A 16,707-nucleotide genomic window follows, 5' to 3' on the forward strand; every position below is an offset into this window, starting at 1 on the left:
ACATCAGGGAACAGCCCCATGAACATCAGGGCCCCCATTCCACTATGTAATATTCTCACTATTCTATGTTGCAGGGTCAAAAACAATGTGGATTGTCAGCCACTCATTCATTAAGTGGGCTGAGCACATAGCCGATGTAAGACCCGGAGGTTACCATTTAGGCCTGGCTACAAGAGGAGTGAGACTACATTGGATATGAGTCGGCGGGTTGAAGTGGTCCCAGCTGATCCCATTACTCCGGCGCAGACACCTTGGCCGCCACAGTCATACACCTAGGTGGGAACGACATCAGAACTATGTCCTGCATCGAATTAGTACAGGCAGTGAAGCGCGATCTGTCAATAATTTCTCACCTTTTTCCCCGCACTGACGTAGTCTGGTCCAACATACTCCCTAGATGGAGGCACAGAAACTCTAAATTATGGGGCAGGCCCAGAAAAAAAATGAACAGGCAAATCGTAGCTTGGGTTATAGGCAGGGGCGGATGGCAGATTACACACAACTGGGCAGATGACATGTGCGAAGGGTTCTTCTGGAAGGATGGCGCCCACTTATCCGCCATTGGAAATGACCTATTTAACAATGATTTGCAGAGTTTGATAGAGAATGTAATTTCGGCACAACAGGCCACAGCAGTTGGTGGGGGTGGGCCGGGGCAAGCCTTGCTACCCCGGTCTGGTGGCGGGGTATCCAAGCCTGATGGTATAAGCTAGGCAGCTGGTGTAGCTGCGCTTACGGTAGAGTGCCCTTGCTGTGCGGCGGGGAGCTCGGTTACGATTGGTCAGTCTTGCTAAGGACGGCGGACTGGGTGTGGAGGATAATGAGCCAGAGGCTGGATTGGCTTGGGTATACCCAGGGTTTAAGATGTTTGTATCTAAAATAAAGCTGCGGCCGAGTTGTGCCACGTAAAGAATACTGTGTGTGGTGTTTTTATTGTGTCATTGTGGTAATATCAGTAAACCTAGGCCCAAGGGGTCTCGGTTGCCTATGTTAAAAAAAAGTCAGTCACAGAGATGCACAGGGAGCTGCAACCACCTGTTGGAGATATTGAAAAGGAGCAGATGCACTGTAGCCTATATAAAAAAAAAAGAGTTCTGTTCTACTCTCTTTCTCTGCTTGTTGTTACATGAGCATAACCCACAAGCTTGAACTGATCTATTGGAGATGAAAAGGAAAGGAGAAATAGGTGGCTTCACTCAATGGCACTAGCATAAAGCCAAGAACTATTCAAAGAGCTTTAGTACCTTGTAAACACTGCTTCAGCTCAGGCACCACTTAACACTGCACCTATGTGTGGGGACTCATATTCTGCTTGTCTAAGAATATCCTACATTTTTTTTTTTTTTACTCTAAGTATGAACAAATCACTGTGAAAATATGGTAAAATTATGTATCATACCTGATAATTTTCTTTCCATTAATCATAGCTGATCAATCCATAGACTGGTGGGTTGTGTCCATCTACCAGCAGGTGGAGATAGAGAGCAATCCTTTTGCCTCCCTATATGTGGTCATGTGCTGCCGGAAACTCCTCAGTATGTCGATATCCAAGCTCCATCCGCAGGACTCAGCACTTAGAGAATTACACCCACAAAGGGACACTCTGCCCAGCTCACCACCGCCGAAACGGGGGAGGGGAATTAACCCAGCTCATCCCCACACCAAGTGGGGGAGGGGAATCCGTCCAGCTCATCCCCGCGGAGCGGGGGAGAGACACCACCCCGCCGATGCGGGGGGATCTGGCTTATCCTGCAACCGCAACCGCGGGAGGAGCTGACTGACCCTAACACCGCCGAAGCGGGAGGGGTACAAAGCTGCCCTACAGCCGCACGAAGCGGGAGGGAGCGCCGGCAGAATTTATGTCTCAATCCAGCCCCGTAAAACGGAGGGGAGAGGAATGCAGCAGCTCACTGTAACACAAACTCGTCTCAACTCTTGAAGAATCCAATTGAAAAAACTTGAACACGATGTCCTCCTGAACAGGAACTGAAGACTAAACTTGAATCTGAAATGCAACCAGAATATAAACAGTACAGATATCTGGGAGGGGCTATGGATTGATCAGCTATGATTAATGGAAAGAAAATTATCAGGTATGATACATAATTTTACCTTCCATATCATCATGCTGATCAATCCATAGACTGGTGGGATGTACCGAAGCAGTACTCACCCAGGGCGGGACATTGAAATCCCTGACCGCAACACTGAAGCTCCAAACCGGGCCTCCGCCCGAGCAGCCACAGTCAAGCAGTAATGCCTGGAGAAGGTATGGGCCGATGCCCAAGTTGCCGCCTTGCAAATCTCTTCCAAGGAGACGGACCCGGCCTCTGCCATCGAGGCCGCCTGAGCTCTAGTGGAGTGAGCCTTCAGCTGGATAGGCGGCACCTTCCCCGCGGCCACATAAGTCGCTGCAATGGCCTCCTTGACCCATCTTGCCACTGTAGGCTTAGCAGCCTGCAGACCCTTACGAGGACCTGCAAACAGGACAAACAGATGATCCGATTTCCGGAAATCATTGGTCACTTCCAAGTATCTGATGATGACTCGTCTCACATCCAGATATTTGAGAGCAGAGTATTCCTCTGGGTAGTCCTCCCTACGAAAGGAAGGGAGACAGAGCTGCTGATTCACATGGAAGCGAGAAACAATCTTGGGCAGGAAGGAAGGCACTGTGCGAATAGTCACTCCTGCCTCAGTGAACTGCAGAAAAGGCTCTCGACATGAGAGTGCCTGGAGCTCGGAAACTCTTCTGGCTGAAGTGATAGCCACCAAAAAGACTGCTTTCAACGTCAGGTCTTTCAGAGATGCCCTCGACAAGGGTTCAAAAGGCGGCTTCTGCAAGGCTCTTAGCACCAGGTTGAGATTCCACGCAGGCACCACTGAGTGCAGAGGAGGGCGCAGGTGATTAACTCCCTTGAGAAAACGTACCACATCTGGCTGCGAAGCCAGGGAAGCACCCTTCAGGCGGCCCCTGAAGCAAGCCAGAGCCGCTACCTGGACTTTAAGGGAACTGAGCGACAGGCCTTTCTCCAGACCTTCTTGCAGGAACGCCAGCACTGAAGAAATTGGAGCAGTGAAGGGAGAAAGTGAGCCTGCTTCACACCACGCTGCAAAGGTACGCCAAACCCTGGCGTAAGCAGTAGAAGTAGAGCGCTTCCTCGCTCTCAGCATAGTGGCGATGACCTTGTCTGAGAAGCCCTTCTTCCTCAGACGCTGCCGCTCAATAGCCAGGCCGTAAGACCAAAGGGGAAGGGATCCTCCATCACCACGGGACCCTGATGCAACAGGCCCTGCTCCACTGGCAGCCGCAGAGGGTCGTCCACTGAGAGCCTGATCAAGTCCGCATACCAGGGACGTCTGGGCCAGTCCAGACCCACCAGGATTATCCGGCCCGGATGCTTTGCCACCCGGTCTAGTACCCTGCCCAACATGGGCCAGGGCGGGAATACATAGAGAAGCTCTTGTGTCGGCCACTGTTGGAGAAGAGCATCTCCCAGAGATCGAGGGTCCCGTCCTCTGCTGAAAAAGCGCGGCACTTGGCAATTGGCCGATGATGCCATCAGATCTAGGCTCGGCTGGCCCCAGCGCTTCGTGATGTCCAAGAACGCCTGAGCCGATAACTGCCACTCTCCGGGATCCAAGGTATGGCGACTGAGAAAGTCCGCCTTGACATTCATGACTCCGGCAATGTGGGCAGCTGACAGCTGTTCCAGGTTCGCTTCCGCCCACTGGCATAGATTCATGGCTTCCTTGGCTAGAGGGGCGCTCTTGGTACCTCCCTGGCGGTTGACATAGGCCACAGCCGTGGCATTGTCCAACAGGACCCGTACTGGCTTCAACGCCAGTACCGGGAGGAACTCCAAAAGCGCCAACCGAATGGCTCTGAGTTCCAGGAGGTTGATAGACCACTTTGCCTCTGCAGGAGACCAGAGCCCCTGCGCTGTCCTTCCCAAGCAGTGGGCTCCCCAGTCCGTCAAAGAGGCGTCCGTCGTGACGACAATCCACTCCGGGGTCACAAGAGGCATCCCTGCAGACAACTTGTCTGTCTTCAGCCACCAGCTCAGCGCCTTGCGCACTGCTGGGTCCAAGGGAAGGCGCACAGCATAATCCTCCGACACCGGAGTCCAGCGCTGCAGCAGAGAGTGTTGTAGTGGTCTCATATGAGCCCTGGCCCAGGGCACTACTTCCATCGTGGCCGTCATAGAGCCCAACAGCTGCACATAGTCCCAAGCCCGAAGCGGAGAGGCTACTAGGAACTGGTCCACCTGAGCCTGAAGTTTGACAATCCGATTGTCCGGCAGGAACACTCTGCCCACTTGGGTGTCGAATCGAACTCCCAGATACTCCAGGGACTGAGTCGGGCGCAGCTGGCTTTTCTCCCAGTTGATGATCCACCCCAGGGAGCTCAAAAGAGCAATCACCCGGTCCACAGCTTTGCCGCACTCTGCATAAGAGGGGGCTCGGATCAACCAGTCGTCCAGATAAGGATGGACTTGTACTCCTTCCTTTCGCAGGAAGGCCGCGATGACCACCATTACTTTGGAGAAGGTCCGCGGAGCAGTAGCCAACCCGAATGGGAGGGCTCTGAACTGGAAGTGTCGGCCCAGGACTGCAAAACGCAGAAAGCGTTGATGAGGAGGCCAGATGGGAAAGTGAATGATACATACCTGTAGCAGGTGTTCTCCGAGGACAGCAGGCTGATTGTTCTCACGACTGGGGTGACGTCCGCGGCAGCCCCCACCAACCGGAAAAGGCTTCGCGGGATGGTCGGCATGCAGGGCACGCCCACCGCGCATGCGCGGCCGTCTTCCTGCCCGTGCGCGACCGCTCCCGCCAGTTGAATGACAAGCAATAAAATATGAAACACAACTCCAAAGGGGAGGAGGGAGGGTAGGTGAGAACAATCAGCCTGCTGTCCTCGGAGAACACCTGCTACAGGTATGTATCATTCACTTTCTCCGAGGACAAGCAGGCTGCTTGTTCTCACGACTGGGGTATCCCTAGCTTTCAGGCTCACTCAAAACAAGAACCCAGGTCAATTGAACCTCGCAACGGCGAGGGTACAACAGAAATTGACCTACGAAGAACAACTAACTGAGAGTGCAGCCTGACCAGAATAAATTCGGGTCCTGGAGGGTGGAGTTGGATTTACACCCCAAACAGATTCTGCAGCACCGACTGCCCGAACCGACTGTCGCGTCGGGTATCCTGCTGGAGGCAGTAACGTGATGTGAATGTGTGGACAGATGACCACGTCGCAGCCTTGCAAATCTCTTCAATAGTGGCTGACTTCAAGTGGGCCACTGACGCTGCCATGGCTCTGACACTATGAGCCGTGACATGACCCTCAAGAGCCAGCCCAGCCTGGGCGTAAGTGAAGGAAATGCAATCTGCTAGCCAATTGGAGATGGTGCGTTTCCCGACAGCGACCCCTAGCCTGTTAGGGTCGAAAGAAACAATTGGGCGGACTGTCTGTGGGGCTGTGTCCGCTCCAAGTAGAAGGCCAATGCTCTCTTGCAGTCCAATGTGTGCAACTGACGTTCAGCAGGGCGGGTATGCGGCCTTGGGAAGAATGTGGGCAAGACAATTGACTGGTTAAGATGGAACTCCGACACCACCTTCGGCAGGAACTTTGGGTGGGTGCGGAGCACTACTCTGTTGTGATGAAATTTGGTATACGGAGCATGAGCTACCAGGGCTTGAAGCTCACTGACCCTACGAGCTGAAGTAACTGCCACCAAGAAAATGACCTTCCAGGTCAAGTACTTCAGATGGCAGGAATTCAGTGGCTCAAAAGGAGGTTTCATCAGCTGGGTGAGGACGACGTTGAGATCCCATGACACTGTAGGAGGCTTGATAGGGGGCTTTGACAAAAGCAAGCCTCTCATGAATCGAACGACTAAAGGCTCTCCAGAGATGGCTTTACCTTCCACACGATAATGGTAAGCACTAATCGCACTAAGGTGATTCCTTACTGAGTTGGTCTTGAGGCCAGACTCTGATAAGTGCAGAAGGTATTCAAGCAGGTTCTGTGCAGGGCAAGAACGAGGTTCTAGGGCCTTGCTCTCACACCAAACGACAAACCTCCTCCACTTGAAAAAGTAACCCTTTTTAGTGGAATCCTTCCTAGAGGCAAGCAAGACCCGGAGACACCCTCAGACAGACCCAACGCAGCGAAGTCTACGCCCTCAACATCCAGGCCGTGAGAGCCAGGGATTGAAGGTTGGGGTGCAGCAACGCTCCGTCGTTCTGCGAAATGAGAGTCGGAAAACACTCCAATCTCCACGGTTCTTCTGAGGACAACTCCAGAAGAAGAGGGAACCAGATCTGACGGGGCCAAAAGGGCGCTATCAGAATCATGGTGCCGCGGTCTTGCTTGAGCTTCAGTAAGGTCTTCCCCACCAAAGGTATGGGAGGATAAGCATACAGGAGGCCGGTCCCCCAATGAAGGAGAAAGGCATCTGACGCTAGCCTGCCGTGTGTCTGAAGTCTGGTACAGAACAGAGGCAGCTTGTGGTTGGTCTGAGAGGCGAAAAGATCCACCGAGGGGGTGCCCCACTCTCGGAAGATCTTGCGTACCACTCTGGAATGGAGCGACCACTCGTGCGGTTGCATGACTCTGCTCAGTCTGTCGGCCAGACTGTTGTTTACGCCTGCCAGGTACGTGGCTTGGAGGAGCATGCCGAACCGGCACGCCCAACGCCACATCCCGACGGCTTCCTGACACAGGGGGCGAGATCCGGTGCCCCCCTGCTTGTTGACGTAATACATTGCAACCTGATTGTCTGTCCGAATTTGGATAATTTGGTAGTACAGCCGATCTCTGAAAGCCTTCAGTGCGTTCCAGATCGCTCGGAGCTCCAGGAGGTTGATCTGCAGATCCTTTTCCTGGAGGGACCACAGACCCTGGGTGTGAAGCCCATCGACATGAGCTCCCCACCCCAGGCGAGATGCATCCGTCGTCAGCACTTTCGTGGGCTGCGGAATTTGGAATGGACGTCCCAGGGTCAAATTGGTCCGGATGGTCCACCAGAGCAGTGAAGTGCGGCAACTGGTGGAGAGGCAGATGACATCTTCTAGATTCCCGGTGGCTTGGAACCACTGGGAAGCTAGGGTCCACTGAGCAGATCTCATGTGAAGACGAGCCATGGGAGTCACATGAACTGTGGAGGCCATATGACCCAGAAGTCTCAACATCTGCCGAGCTGTGACCTGCTGAGACGCTCTGGTCTGCGAAGCCAGGGCCAGGAGATTGGTGGCCCTCGCTTCGGGAAGGTAGGCCTGAGCCGTCTGGGCATTCAGCAGAGCTCCTATGAATTCCAGAGACTGTGTTGGCTGGAGATGGGACTTTGGGTAATTTATCACAAACCCCAGCAGCTCCAGAAGTCGAGTAGTGCACTGCATAGACCGGAGGGCTCCCGCCTCCGAGGTGTTCTTGACCAGCCAATCGTCGAGATATGGGAACACGTGCACTCCCAGCTTGCGTAGGTAGGCCGCTACCACCACGAGGCACTTGGTAAACACTCGTGGGGCAGAGGCGAGCCCAAAGGGCAGCACACAATACTGAAAGTGCCGTGCGCCCAGGCGGAATCTGAGATACTGTCTGTGAGCTGGCAGTATCGGTATGTGAGTATATGCGTCCTTTAAATCCAGGGAACATAGCCAATCGTTTTTCTGAATCATTGGCAGAAGGGTGCCCAAGGAAAGCATCCTGAACTTTTCTTTGACCAGGAATTTGTTCAGGCCTCTCAGGTCTAGGATGGGACGCATCCCCCCTGTTTTCTTTTCCACAAGGAAGTACCTGGAATAGAATCCCTGCCCTTCCTGCCCGGGCGGTACGGGCTCGACCGCATTGGCGCTGAGAAGGGCGGAGAGTTCCTCTGCAAGTACCTGCTTGTGATGGGAGCTGAAAGATTGAGCTCCCGGAGGACAATTTGGAGGCAGGGAGGCCAAATTCAGGGCGTATCCGCACCGCACTATTTGGAGAACCCACTGGTCGGAGGTTATGAGAGGCCACCTTTGGTGAAAAAAACTTAACCTCCCCCCGACCGGCAGATCGTCCGGTACGGACACTTTGAGGGCGGCTATGTTCCCGAGGATCCAGTCAAAAGCCCGTCCCCGGCTTTTGCTGTGGAGGCGCAGGGGCTGCTTAGGCGCACGCTGTTGACGAGAACGAGCGCGCTGGGGCTGTCCCTGTGCCTGGCGAGGCCTTCGGGCCGGCTGGTTGTACCTACGCTTTGCAAAAGAATAGGGCGCAGCCTGCCGGGCCCGGGAAAAACGTCCACCTGCTGAGGTGGATGCTGAAGGCGCCCGGTGGGAGAGCTTGTCGAGGGCGGTTTCCCGCTGATGCAGTTGGTCCACCAGCTGCTCGACCTTCTCACCAAAAATGTTATCCCCCCGGCAAGGGACGTCGGCCAGTCTCTGCTGGGTGCGGTTGTCCAAGTCAGAGGCACGCAGCCATGAGAGCCTGCGCATCACTATACCTTGGGCCGCAGCACGAGATGCCACGTCACAGGTGTCATAGATACCCCTGGACAGGAACTTTCTGCACGCCTTCAGCTGCCTGACCACCTCCTGATAAGGCCTGGACTGCTCCGGCGGGAGCTTATCGACCAGGTCCGCCAGTTGTTGCACATTAGTCCGCATGTGGATGCTCATATAGAGCAGGTATGACTGGATGCGGGTCACGAGCATGGAGGATTGGTAGGCCTTCCTCCCAAACGAGTCCAGAGTGCGAGACTCCCGCCCCGGGGGCGCCGAGGCAGTATCCCTCGAACTCCGTGCCCTCTTGAGAGCAGAATCCACGACCGCCGAGTCATGGGCAGTTGGGCCGCATTAACTCTGGGTCAGAGTGGATCCTGTACTGGGACTCTGCTTTCTTGGGAATGGTGGGGTTAGTTAACGGTCGCACCCAGTTCCGAAGCAGTGTCTCCTTGAGGACATTGTGCAGCGGCACCGTGGAGGACTCTCTAGGTGGTGATGGATAGTCGAGGACCTCGAGCATCTCGGCCCTCGGCTCTTCCACAGAGACCACGGGAAAGGGAATTCTAATAGACATATCCCGCACAAAGGAGGCAAAGGAGAGACTCTCCGGAGGTGAGAGCTTCCTCTCCGGTGAAGGCGTGGGGTCCGAGGGAAGGCCCGTAGACTCCTCTGAGGAGAAATATCTAGGGTCCTCCTCTTCCCCCCACGAGGCCTCATCCTCGGTATCGGACATAAGCTCATGTAGCTGAGTCCTGAACCGGGCCCGGCTCGACGTCGAGGCACCGAGGTCTCGGTGTCGTCGAGCGGTGGACTCCCGCGTCGGCGGGGACGGAGCTCCCTCCATCGACGTCGACGGGGACTCCACCTGCGTGGCGGTCGAGACCGGCGCCGCAAGCGGCGGCGGTGTCGACGGCCCCGGCGCCAGGCTAGAGCTTCCCGGCACAGCCTGGCGCATCAGCCCTTCCAGGATCCCCGGAAGGATGGCTCTGAGGCACTCGTCCAGGCCCGCTGCCGGGAAAGGCGGTGGGGCCGGTAGGGGTGTCGGTGCCAGAAGCTGATGGGGGCCAGGAGACGGCACCGAGGTGCCGGACCCCTGACGCGTCGGTACCTCCACAACCGACGGGGACCTCTCCTCTCGGCGATGACGCTTCGGCGTCGCCTCCTCTCCGATGTCCGGATGCACCGAGGGCGACCGGTGACGACGCTTCTTGTCCTTCTTTCGATGCGCGTCACCGGCGCCGGGAGGTATGGAGGAGGAGGAGGACGATCCCCCTCGGTCTCGAGGAGCCGGGTCAGACAGGGTTCGGTCCCGTGGACCACGGGCTGAGGGAGTGACCGGGGCCGACTGCCCACGCGGCCGCTCACCTCCACCCTCGCCGGCGGACCGGCGGGCCGACGGGACCTGTTCTCCTGGGTCGATGCCATCGGTGCCGATGTCTCGGGCATCGATACCGGTACCGAAGGACCGGGCGTCGATACCGATGCCGTCGAGGTCGACGGGCCGGCGCAAGTTCCAAAAAGACGGTCCCGCAGAACTTGCCTCGCAACTTGAGTCCGTTTCCGGAGACCGAGACACAGGGAACACGACTTGATATTGTGCTCCGGCCCGAGGCACTGGAGGCACCAAGCGTGGGTGTCGGTCTGCGAGATCGGCCGGCCGCAGCGACCACACTTTTTAAATCCACTCGGGACCTTCGAGGACATCGACGGAAAAATCGCGTCGGCGAAGTCAAAGTCGTCAATGGTGGCGAAAATCACACCTCGAAAAAAGAAAACGACCGTGCGGCCACTAGGCCGCAACGCGGCGTCCCCGCTGGAAACGAGGGAAAAAGGGAGCGCGTGCTCCACACGCTCAGGTTTTTTTTTTTTTTGAAAAAGAAAAGGAAACCGGGCGGTAACAAAAACTAAATAGAAAAAACAACGATCCGCGTAAACGCGATCGACTTTCCGGCGGCTGAAAGCAGAGAGAGCGGCAAAGCACGACTCTCTCCAGACGCAGAAAAAAAAGGAACTGGCGGGAGCGGTCGCGCACAGGGCGGGAAGACGGCCGCGCATGCGCGGTGGGCGTGCCCTGCGTGCCGACCGTCCCGCGAAGCCTTTTCCGGTTGGTGGGGGCTGCCGCGGACGTCACCCCAGTCGTGAGAACAAGCAGCCTGCTTGTCCTCGGAGAATATGCAAGTACGCTTCCTTGATGTCCAAGGATGCCAGGAACTCCCCTGCCTTCACTGCCGCTATAACAGAGCGGAGAGACTCCATGCGAAAGTGCCGAACTTTCAAGGCCCGATTGACCCCTTTGAGGTCGAGGATAGGCCGGACAGAACCTCCTTTCTTTGGTACCACAAAGTAAATGGAGTAACGTCCCTTGCCAAGCTGATTTTCTGGCACCGGAACGACTGCACCCAGGTGGATCAGATTGTCCAAGGTCTGCTGCACTGCCACAGCTTTGACCGGAGACTTGCAGGGAGAGAGTACAAACCCGTCTCTTAAGGGTCGGCAGAACTCTAGCTTGTAGCAGTCTCTGATGACTTCCAGCACCCAAGCGTCTGAAGTTACCCTGGTCCACTCGCCCAGAAACGAGGACAGGCGTCCTCCAATCTGCACTGGGCCATGGACCAGGACCCCGTCATTGGGTACGAGACCCTGGGGGAGGACCGGAGGGCGCACCTCCGGGACGGCGGTCTCTGCGAAAGGAATGCTGCTTGGGGGAGAAATTCCTCTTGAAGGAAGAGGGGGCAGAGGAGCCCTACTTGCCCGGGCGGTACCGACGGGCTTCCTGAAACCGTCCTCTGGAGATACTGGGGCGAGCACTGGCCCGAGCCCTGACCTCTGGTAACCTCTTGCCCTTAGATGTGCCGAGATCTGTCACAATTTTGTCCAGCTCGACCCCAAAGAGCAGCTTGCCTTTAAAAGGCAACTTAGCCAGGCGGGACTTAGAGGCGTGGTCAGCAGACCAATGTTTCAGCCAAAGCCACCGCCGCACAGAGACTGTCTGAGCCATACCTTTAGCCGAGGCTCTCAAGACATCATACAGTAAGTCTGCTAAATAAGCCAAGCCCGATTCCAGGGCCGGCCAATCAGCCCTCAAGGAAGGATCCGAGGGGGAAGCCCGCTGCACAATCGTGAGGCACGCCCTGGCCACATAGGAGCCGCAAACTGAGGCCTGCAAACTTAAGGCAGCCGCCTCGAAGGACGACCTTAAGGCCGCCTCCAATCTTCTGTCTTGGGCGTCCTTTAGGGCCTTGCCACCTTCCACCGGCAACGCCGTTTTCTTAGTCACCGCAGTGATTAAAGAATCCACGGTAGGCCAAAGAAAGGCCTCCCGTTCACTTTCAGGCAAAGGATAGAGGCGGGACATAGCCCTAGCCACTTTGAGGCTCGCTTCCGGGACATCCCATTGAGCCGAAATTAAGGTGTGCATGGCATCATGCACGTGGAAGGTTCTAGGCGGGCGCTTCGTCCCCAGCATAATGGCGGAGCCAACAGGGGCTGAGGGAGAGACGTCCTCTGGAGAGGAAATCTTCAAAATGCTCATGGCCTGCACTAACAGGTTGGGCAAATCCTCTGAGCGAAAGATCCGCGCTGCAGAGGGGTCATCCGCTCCATCCGAGCGGGAATCCGTCTCCTCCAAGGAATCCCAAAGGACCGTTGGGAGAACTCAGATACGCTGCCCTCATCTACATCAGAGGAAACAGAGTCCTCTAAGGCCTGGGAATCCACCCGAGAGCGTTTACTTCCGGGGGCCTCAACCCCTTTATCGGACAAGGGAGAAGGGGCAGCGTTTTGCATAAGGAAGGCCTGATGCAGTAGCAAAATAAACTCGGGGGAGAAACCCCCCAGACTGTGCACTTCAGCAGCCTGGGCCACAGCCCTAGACGCACCCTCAACCGGCGCTCGCAAGAGCGGGGGAGAAACATGCTGCGCATCCAAGATGGCGTCCGGCGCGACACTCCGCGAAGGAGCCGCGCGGGAAGAACGGCGCTTAACTTTAGCCGCTTTTTGCCATCGCCCAAATCAAGGGCGGCCCAAGAAGAAGCCGTCCGAGCAGAGTGGCCGGCCAAGATGGCGGAGGCGAGCAGCGGGGGATGGGCGTTTATGGCGGGAAAAACCGCCGCACCAGAGGAAGACCCGGGACACTGACCGGCCTCCGAACTGACACCCAACAAGGGCGAATCAGACTTTATAAGACCCCCGCATCCCCGCATCACACGCGGTCCGGGGAGTGATTCTTTGCGCCCTCCGACGCCATAGGCCACGTGGAGATCGATCGGGGAACACCCTGCCCGCTATAAGAAGGTAAAAATTACCTGCTTCTCGCTCCGAGCTGTAACGACCTGGTGTCCCATTGAGTAGCTGCAATAAACGTTTAAATAAACGTCGAAATAAACGCCTTTAAGGACGTCCAAAAATTTTTTTTTTTTTTTTTAACGGAGCCAGCGGGAGGGGGGAGAAAAGGAGGGACCTGGCGCCACCAGGTTTGCACTTGCTCAAGAAGAGCCCTCAACCCCAGGTACTCAACAAAACCTAAAAATTAGGCTTGGGAGACCTAGCCAGAGCTGCTGCTGTGTGTGACCACCACCTGCTGAGATAGAGAACATACTGGGGAGTTTCCGGCAGCACATGACCACATATAGGGAGGCAAAAGGATTGCTCTCTATCTCCACCTGCTGGTAGATGGACACAACCCACCAGTCTATGGATTGATCAGCATGATGATATGGAAACAACTGTTAAGCTCAACAAGCAGGGCTAGTAATTAGACATGCAGGGTCAGGGTAGAAGATGGGGACGAGGTTTGAAAGCCCATCTGTAGGTTATATCTCCTTCAGTTTGAGGCAGTCATGGGAGCACAGGGCAACTGCTTTGGTTACCATCCCCTAATCCTGACCTTGTCCACAGGAAAAAAAAAACCCACTGAAGTTACCTCACAAGACTCTGAAGTGGGATATCATGCACATTCTCAGAAGAGCATGTTGGAAAGCTCTAATAACTCACTACTCACTGTTTCAGAAATAGCTCTGTCAGATGTCACTCATGTTTGTGAACGTCAAGTCTTTGCAGAAACAGAGCACTCATTCTAACGAAGTCTTGTGTATCAAGCTACGAATCACTGCATCCAAGTTATGCATAAAACTTACTTTATATTGTAGTCTGTGCCTTCTTCCCTTGAGATGCATCTCCTTGGCATTAGGATCATTGAAGCTACATTCACAAAGTTTGCAATGGAACCTAATCACTTTCCCTTCATCATTGCGTACCTTGAAAATAAAAAATAACCAAATTTAATGCAACACATAATGAACAATGGTGCCTCAGCCCAGTAAGCCATTCAATTGATATGATCACTAGAGCCTTGAACACCACTTGGTATAGCACAAAATAAAAAGAAATACACACCCGATCTCTGCTCCTACTGCTTGTCTAAATTCTTAACTCAAAGCAGCAGCTAAGCCTAGAAGCTCCTTAAGGATTTAAGTGAAGTGTCATTAATCAGGACTAGAAAGTTTTAGGGAACAGTAAGGAAACTATATGGAAAAGGAAGGTCTGAGAGAAGGGAAGGGAAAGAAATCAGTAGCTGGGCAAATGCAAAGCAAAACTTTCTAGATAACCAGGACATAACGAATAGGAATAACTTGCCACTTCTCTCCGCCTCCAAACAGGGACAGACAGCAAAACAGTCAGAATGGAATCTGAACAGGAAGCTGATGGAAAGATTTGGAGTAAAGGGATATATATGTACCTAGAGAGGAAGGGCTGTAGACAGGCAAAATGGTCAGGGATTAAAAAAAAAAAAAAAAAACCTAAGGAGATTTCAGATCAAAAACAGGCATAGGTATGTGACCAGGTACTTATAAAAAAAAGTATGCATGCTGAAAAATAATATTATGTTTTGACCAATAAAAAATACACTGCTAAATTCATGATCACTGCACTCTATGAAAATGAATGGGCTCAAAGACAGTTTTATTGTAAGTTTCAAAACCTTAAAGGTCACAAAACTCGTGACAGATTCTTTGAATTGCAACATGAAACAAAACTCTAATAACAAGCCTGCTAGATGACTGTAGAATAACATTTTTGGTGGTTTTATAGTTCTACATCTCTCTATATAAAACGCACCTCCAACGTTCTAATGAAGCCTCTCTTAGCAAAGTGAAGGGGGTGAGATCGCATTGTGTCTGCCCCGCCCACGCGTCAAACGTGATGACGTCGAGGGCGGAGCAATGACACTCACCAATCGCATCGTTCGGACAGCAAAGCGTCAGGGAAGGAGGCGGCGCTCCCGACGTCTAGCCTTCCCTTCCATGTGTTCCGCCTTCTTCTGATGTCAAGGATGACGTCAAAAGAAGGCGGAACACAGCGAAGGGAACCTACACGTTGGGAGCACCGCCTCCTTCCCTGACGCTTCGCTGCCGGAACCGCCACGGAGGTAAATTAAAAACAAGAAAAAGACAAGAACACGCATGTTGGAGGGAGAGAAGAGGGTGGCCAGTAAAGTACAACAATGGGAGCGGGAGGGCAGGGGAGAACGACAGAATGGATGCGAAGGGGGGGGGGGGGGGGGGGAAGAGGGCGGGCCAGGCTGGCACATGGGAGAGAGAGGAGCATGGATGCGAAGGGGGGGGGTCATGGAAGGGAGAGAGGGGACTTGCTGGAAAAGGATGAATGGAGGCGGCAGGGGACAGAGGAGCATGGATGGCCATGGATTGGGAGGCAGGGGACAAAGGACCATGGATGGGGCATGGACTGGAGGGCAGGACTCAGGGAGAGGGAATTGCTGGATAGGGATGAATGGAGGGACAGATGGCCATGGATGCATATGGATTATACAGGCAGGCCTCAGGGAGAGAGCGGAATTGCTGGATAGGGATGAATGGAGGGGCCAGGTGACAGAGGAGCATGGATTGGACTCACACTTTCACTCTGACTCTCAAACAGTCCTCTCACATACACTCTCCCAAACATACACACTCCGAGGAAAACCTTGCTAGCGTCCGTTTCATTTGTGTCAGAAACGGGCCTTTTTTTACTAGTATTTACATACAAGCAAAAAAAAAAAAAAAAAAGACCGTTTCTCCAAAAATGAAACAGGCCCTAGAAAGGCTCTCGTCTAAGCGATTTCGCATCTCTCCCCTGTACTCCTCTCCATGTCCAGGCGATTCTCCCCTCCCCTCCATGTTCCAGCGATTCTCTCCCCCTCCCCTCCATGTCCAGCAATTCTCCCCTCCCCGTCCAGTGACTCATCCCACCCCCACCTGCCCTCATCTGCCCGCCCTCTTCTCCCACAACAGCCCTCCTTTCCCTTACATTTTACCTGAAGTCGCAGCAGCGTCAGTGAAAACGGCAGGCTCGGCTTGCCTCCAAGCCTTCCCCTCTCTCTCAGTGGCCTGCCCTCCTCTGACGTAATTTCCTCTTTCCGCGAGGGCGGACACAGAGGGAAGGGAAGGCTGGAGGTGAGCAGATTACGTATACGTTATTTGCATATGGTTACGAACCCAGCCAGCCAGCCATCCAGGGAGGCAGATTGACCATTATATACAGATTGTTTACGCTTTCAATCTATATGTCTACTTGAACAATTTGAGTATCTTCTTCTAATCTTCATAAGAAAGATGAAGGTTATGTTTTCATGACTGCCCCTCTTTCAGAGCATTTGGGAGGTAATTTACTATCAGTAAAAAAGTGTTAATGCTGTTAACATGCATTATTTACTGCAAGCTCCATTAGTCTGTGCTATTAGTAAAAGACTCCCTTTCTGTATGTGTGTGTTATAAGTTACAATAAATAATAACAACCAGACTAGATAAGAATGAAGGTTTCATCTAAACTGGCATCCTATTTCTAAAAGTAGCGCTAAGTAGCAGGTGCTTGCAAAATCACAGCAGCTCACTTCCATCATTCATGCCTGATATCTAGCACTTGATTTAGAGTGTATGGAACCCAATATGACTTATATTTAATAATCTATGATTAACCTATCTTATATAAAATACTTCAGTTTATTTCTGAGCCTTGTTACTCTTATCCACCAGAAAGAAAGGCCTATGGAAATGAGTTTCATAGGATGACTTAAATTACCTCGTAACAAGAAAACTTGGATGCATTCAAATTATTTATTAAAAGCCTCTTTACAAAGCCGTGCTAGCGAAAGCCATGAGGCAAATGATGAGGACCGCCCACAGGACCTGAATGGGCTTCCTTTCATTTGCCATGCAGGAATCA

At 53.6% G+C, this 16,707-nt stretch overlaps 1 protein-coding gene across 1 annotated transcript in view; it reads right to left on the reverse strand.

The window, feature by feature from the left end:
• Positions 1-16,707, reverse strand: part of ZFR (zinc finger RNA binding protein) — a 306,684-nt gene that overhangs the window by 137,306 nt on the left and 152,671 nt on the right. Inside the window, 1 exon segment of the mRNA XM_030193005.1 lies at positions 13,623-13,742. Coding sequence (XP_030048865.1) covers positions 13,623-13,742 — 120 coding nt within the window.

Source organism: Microcaecilia unicolor, chromosome 2 (assembly GCF_901765095.1).
Source record: "Microcaecilia unicolor chromosome 2, aMicUni1.1, whole genome shotgun sequence".
Taxonomy (NCBI): Eukaryota; Metazoa; Chordata; class Amphibia; order Gymnophiona; family Siphonopidae; genus Microcaecilia; species Microcaecilia unicolor.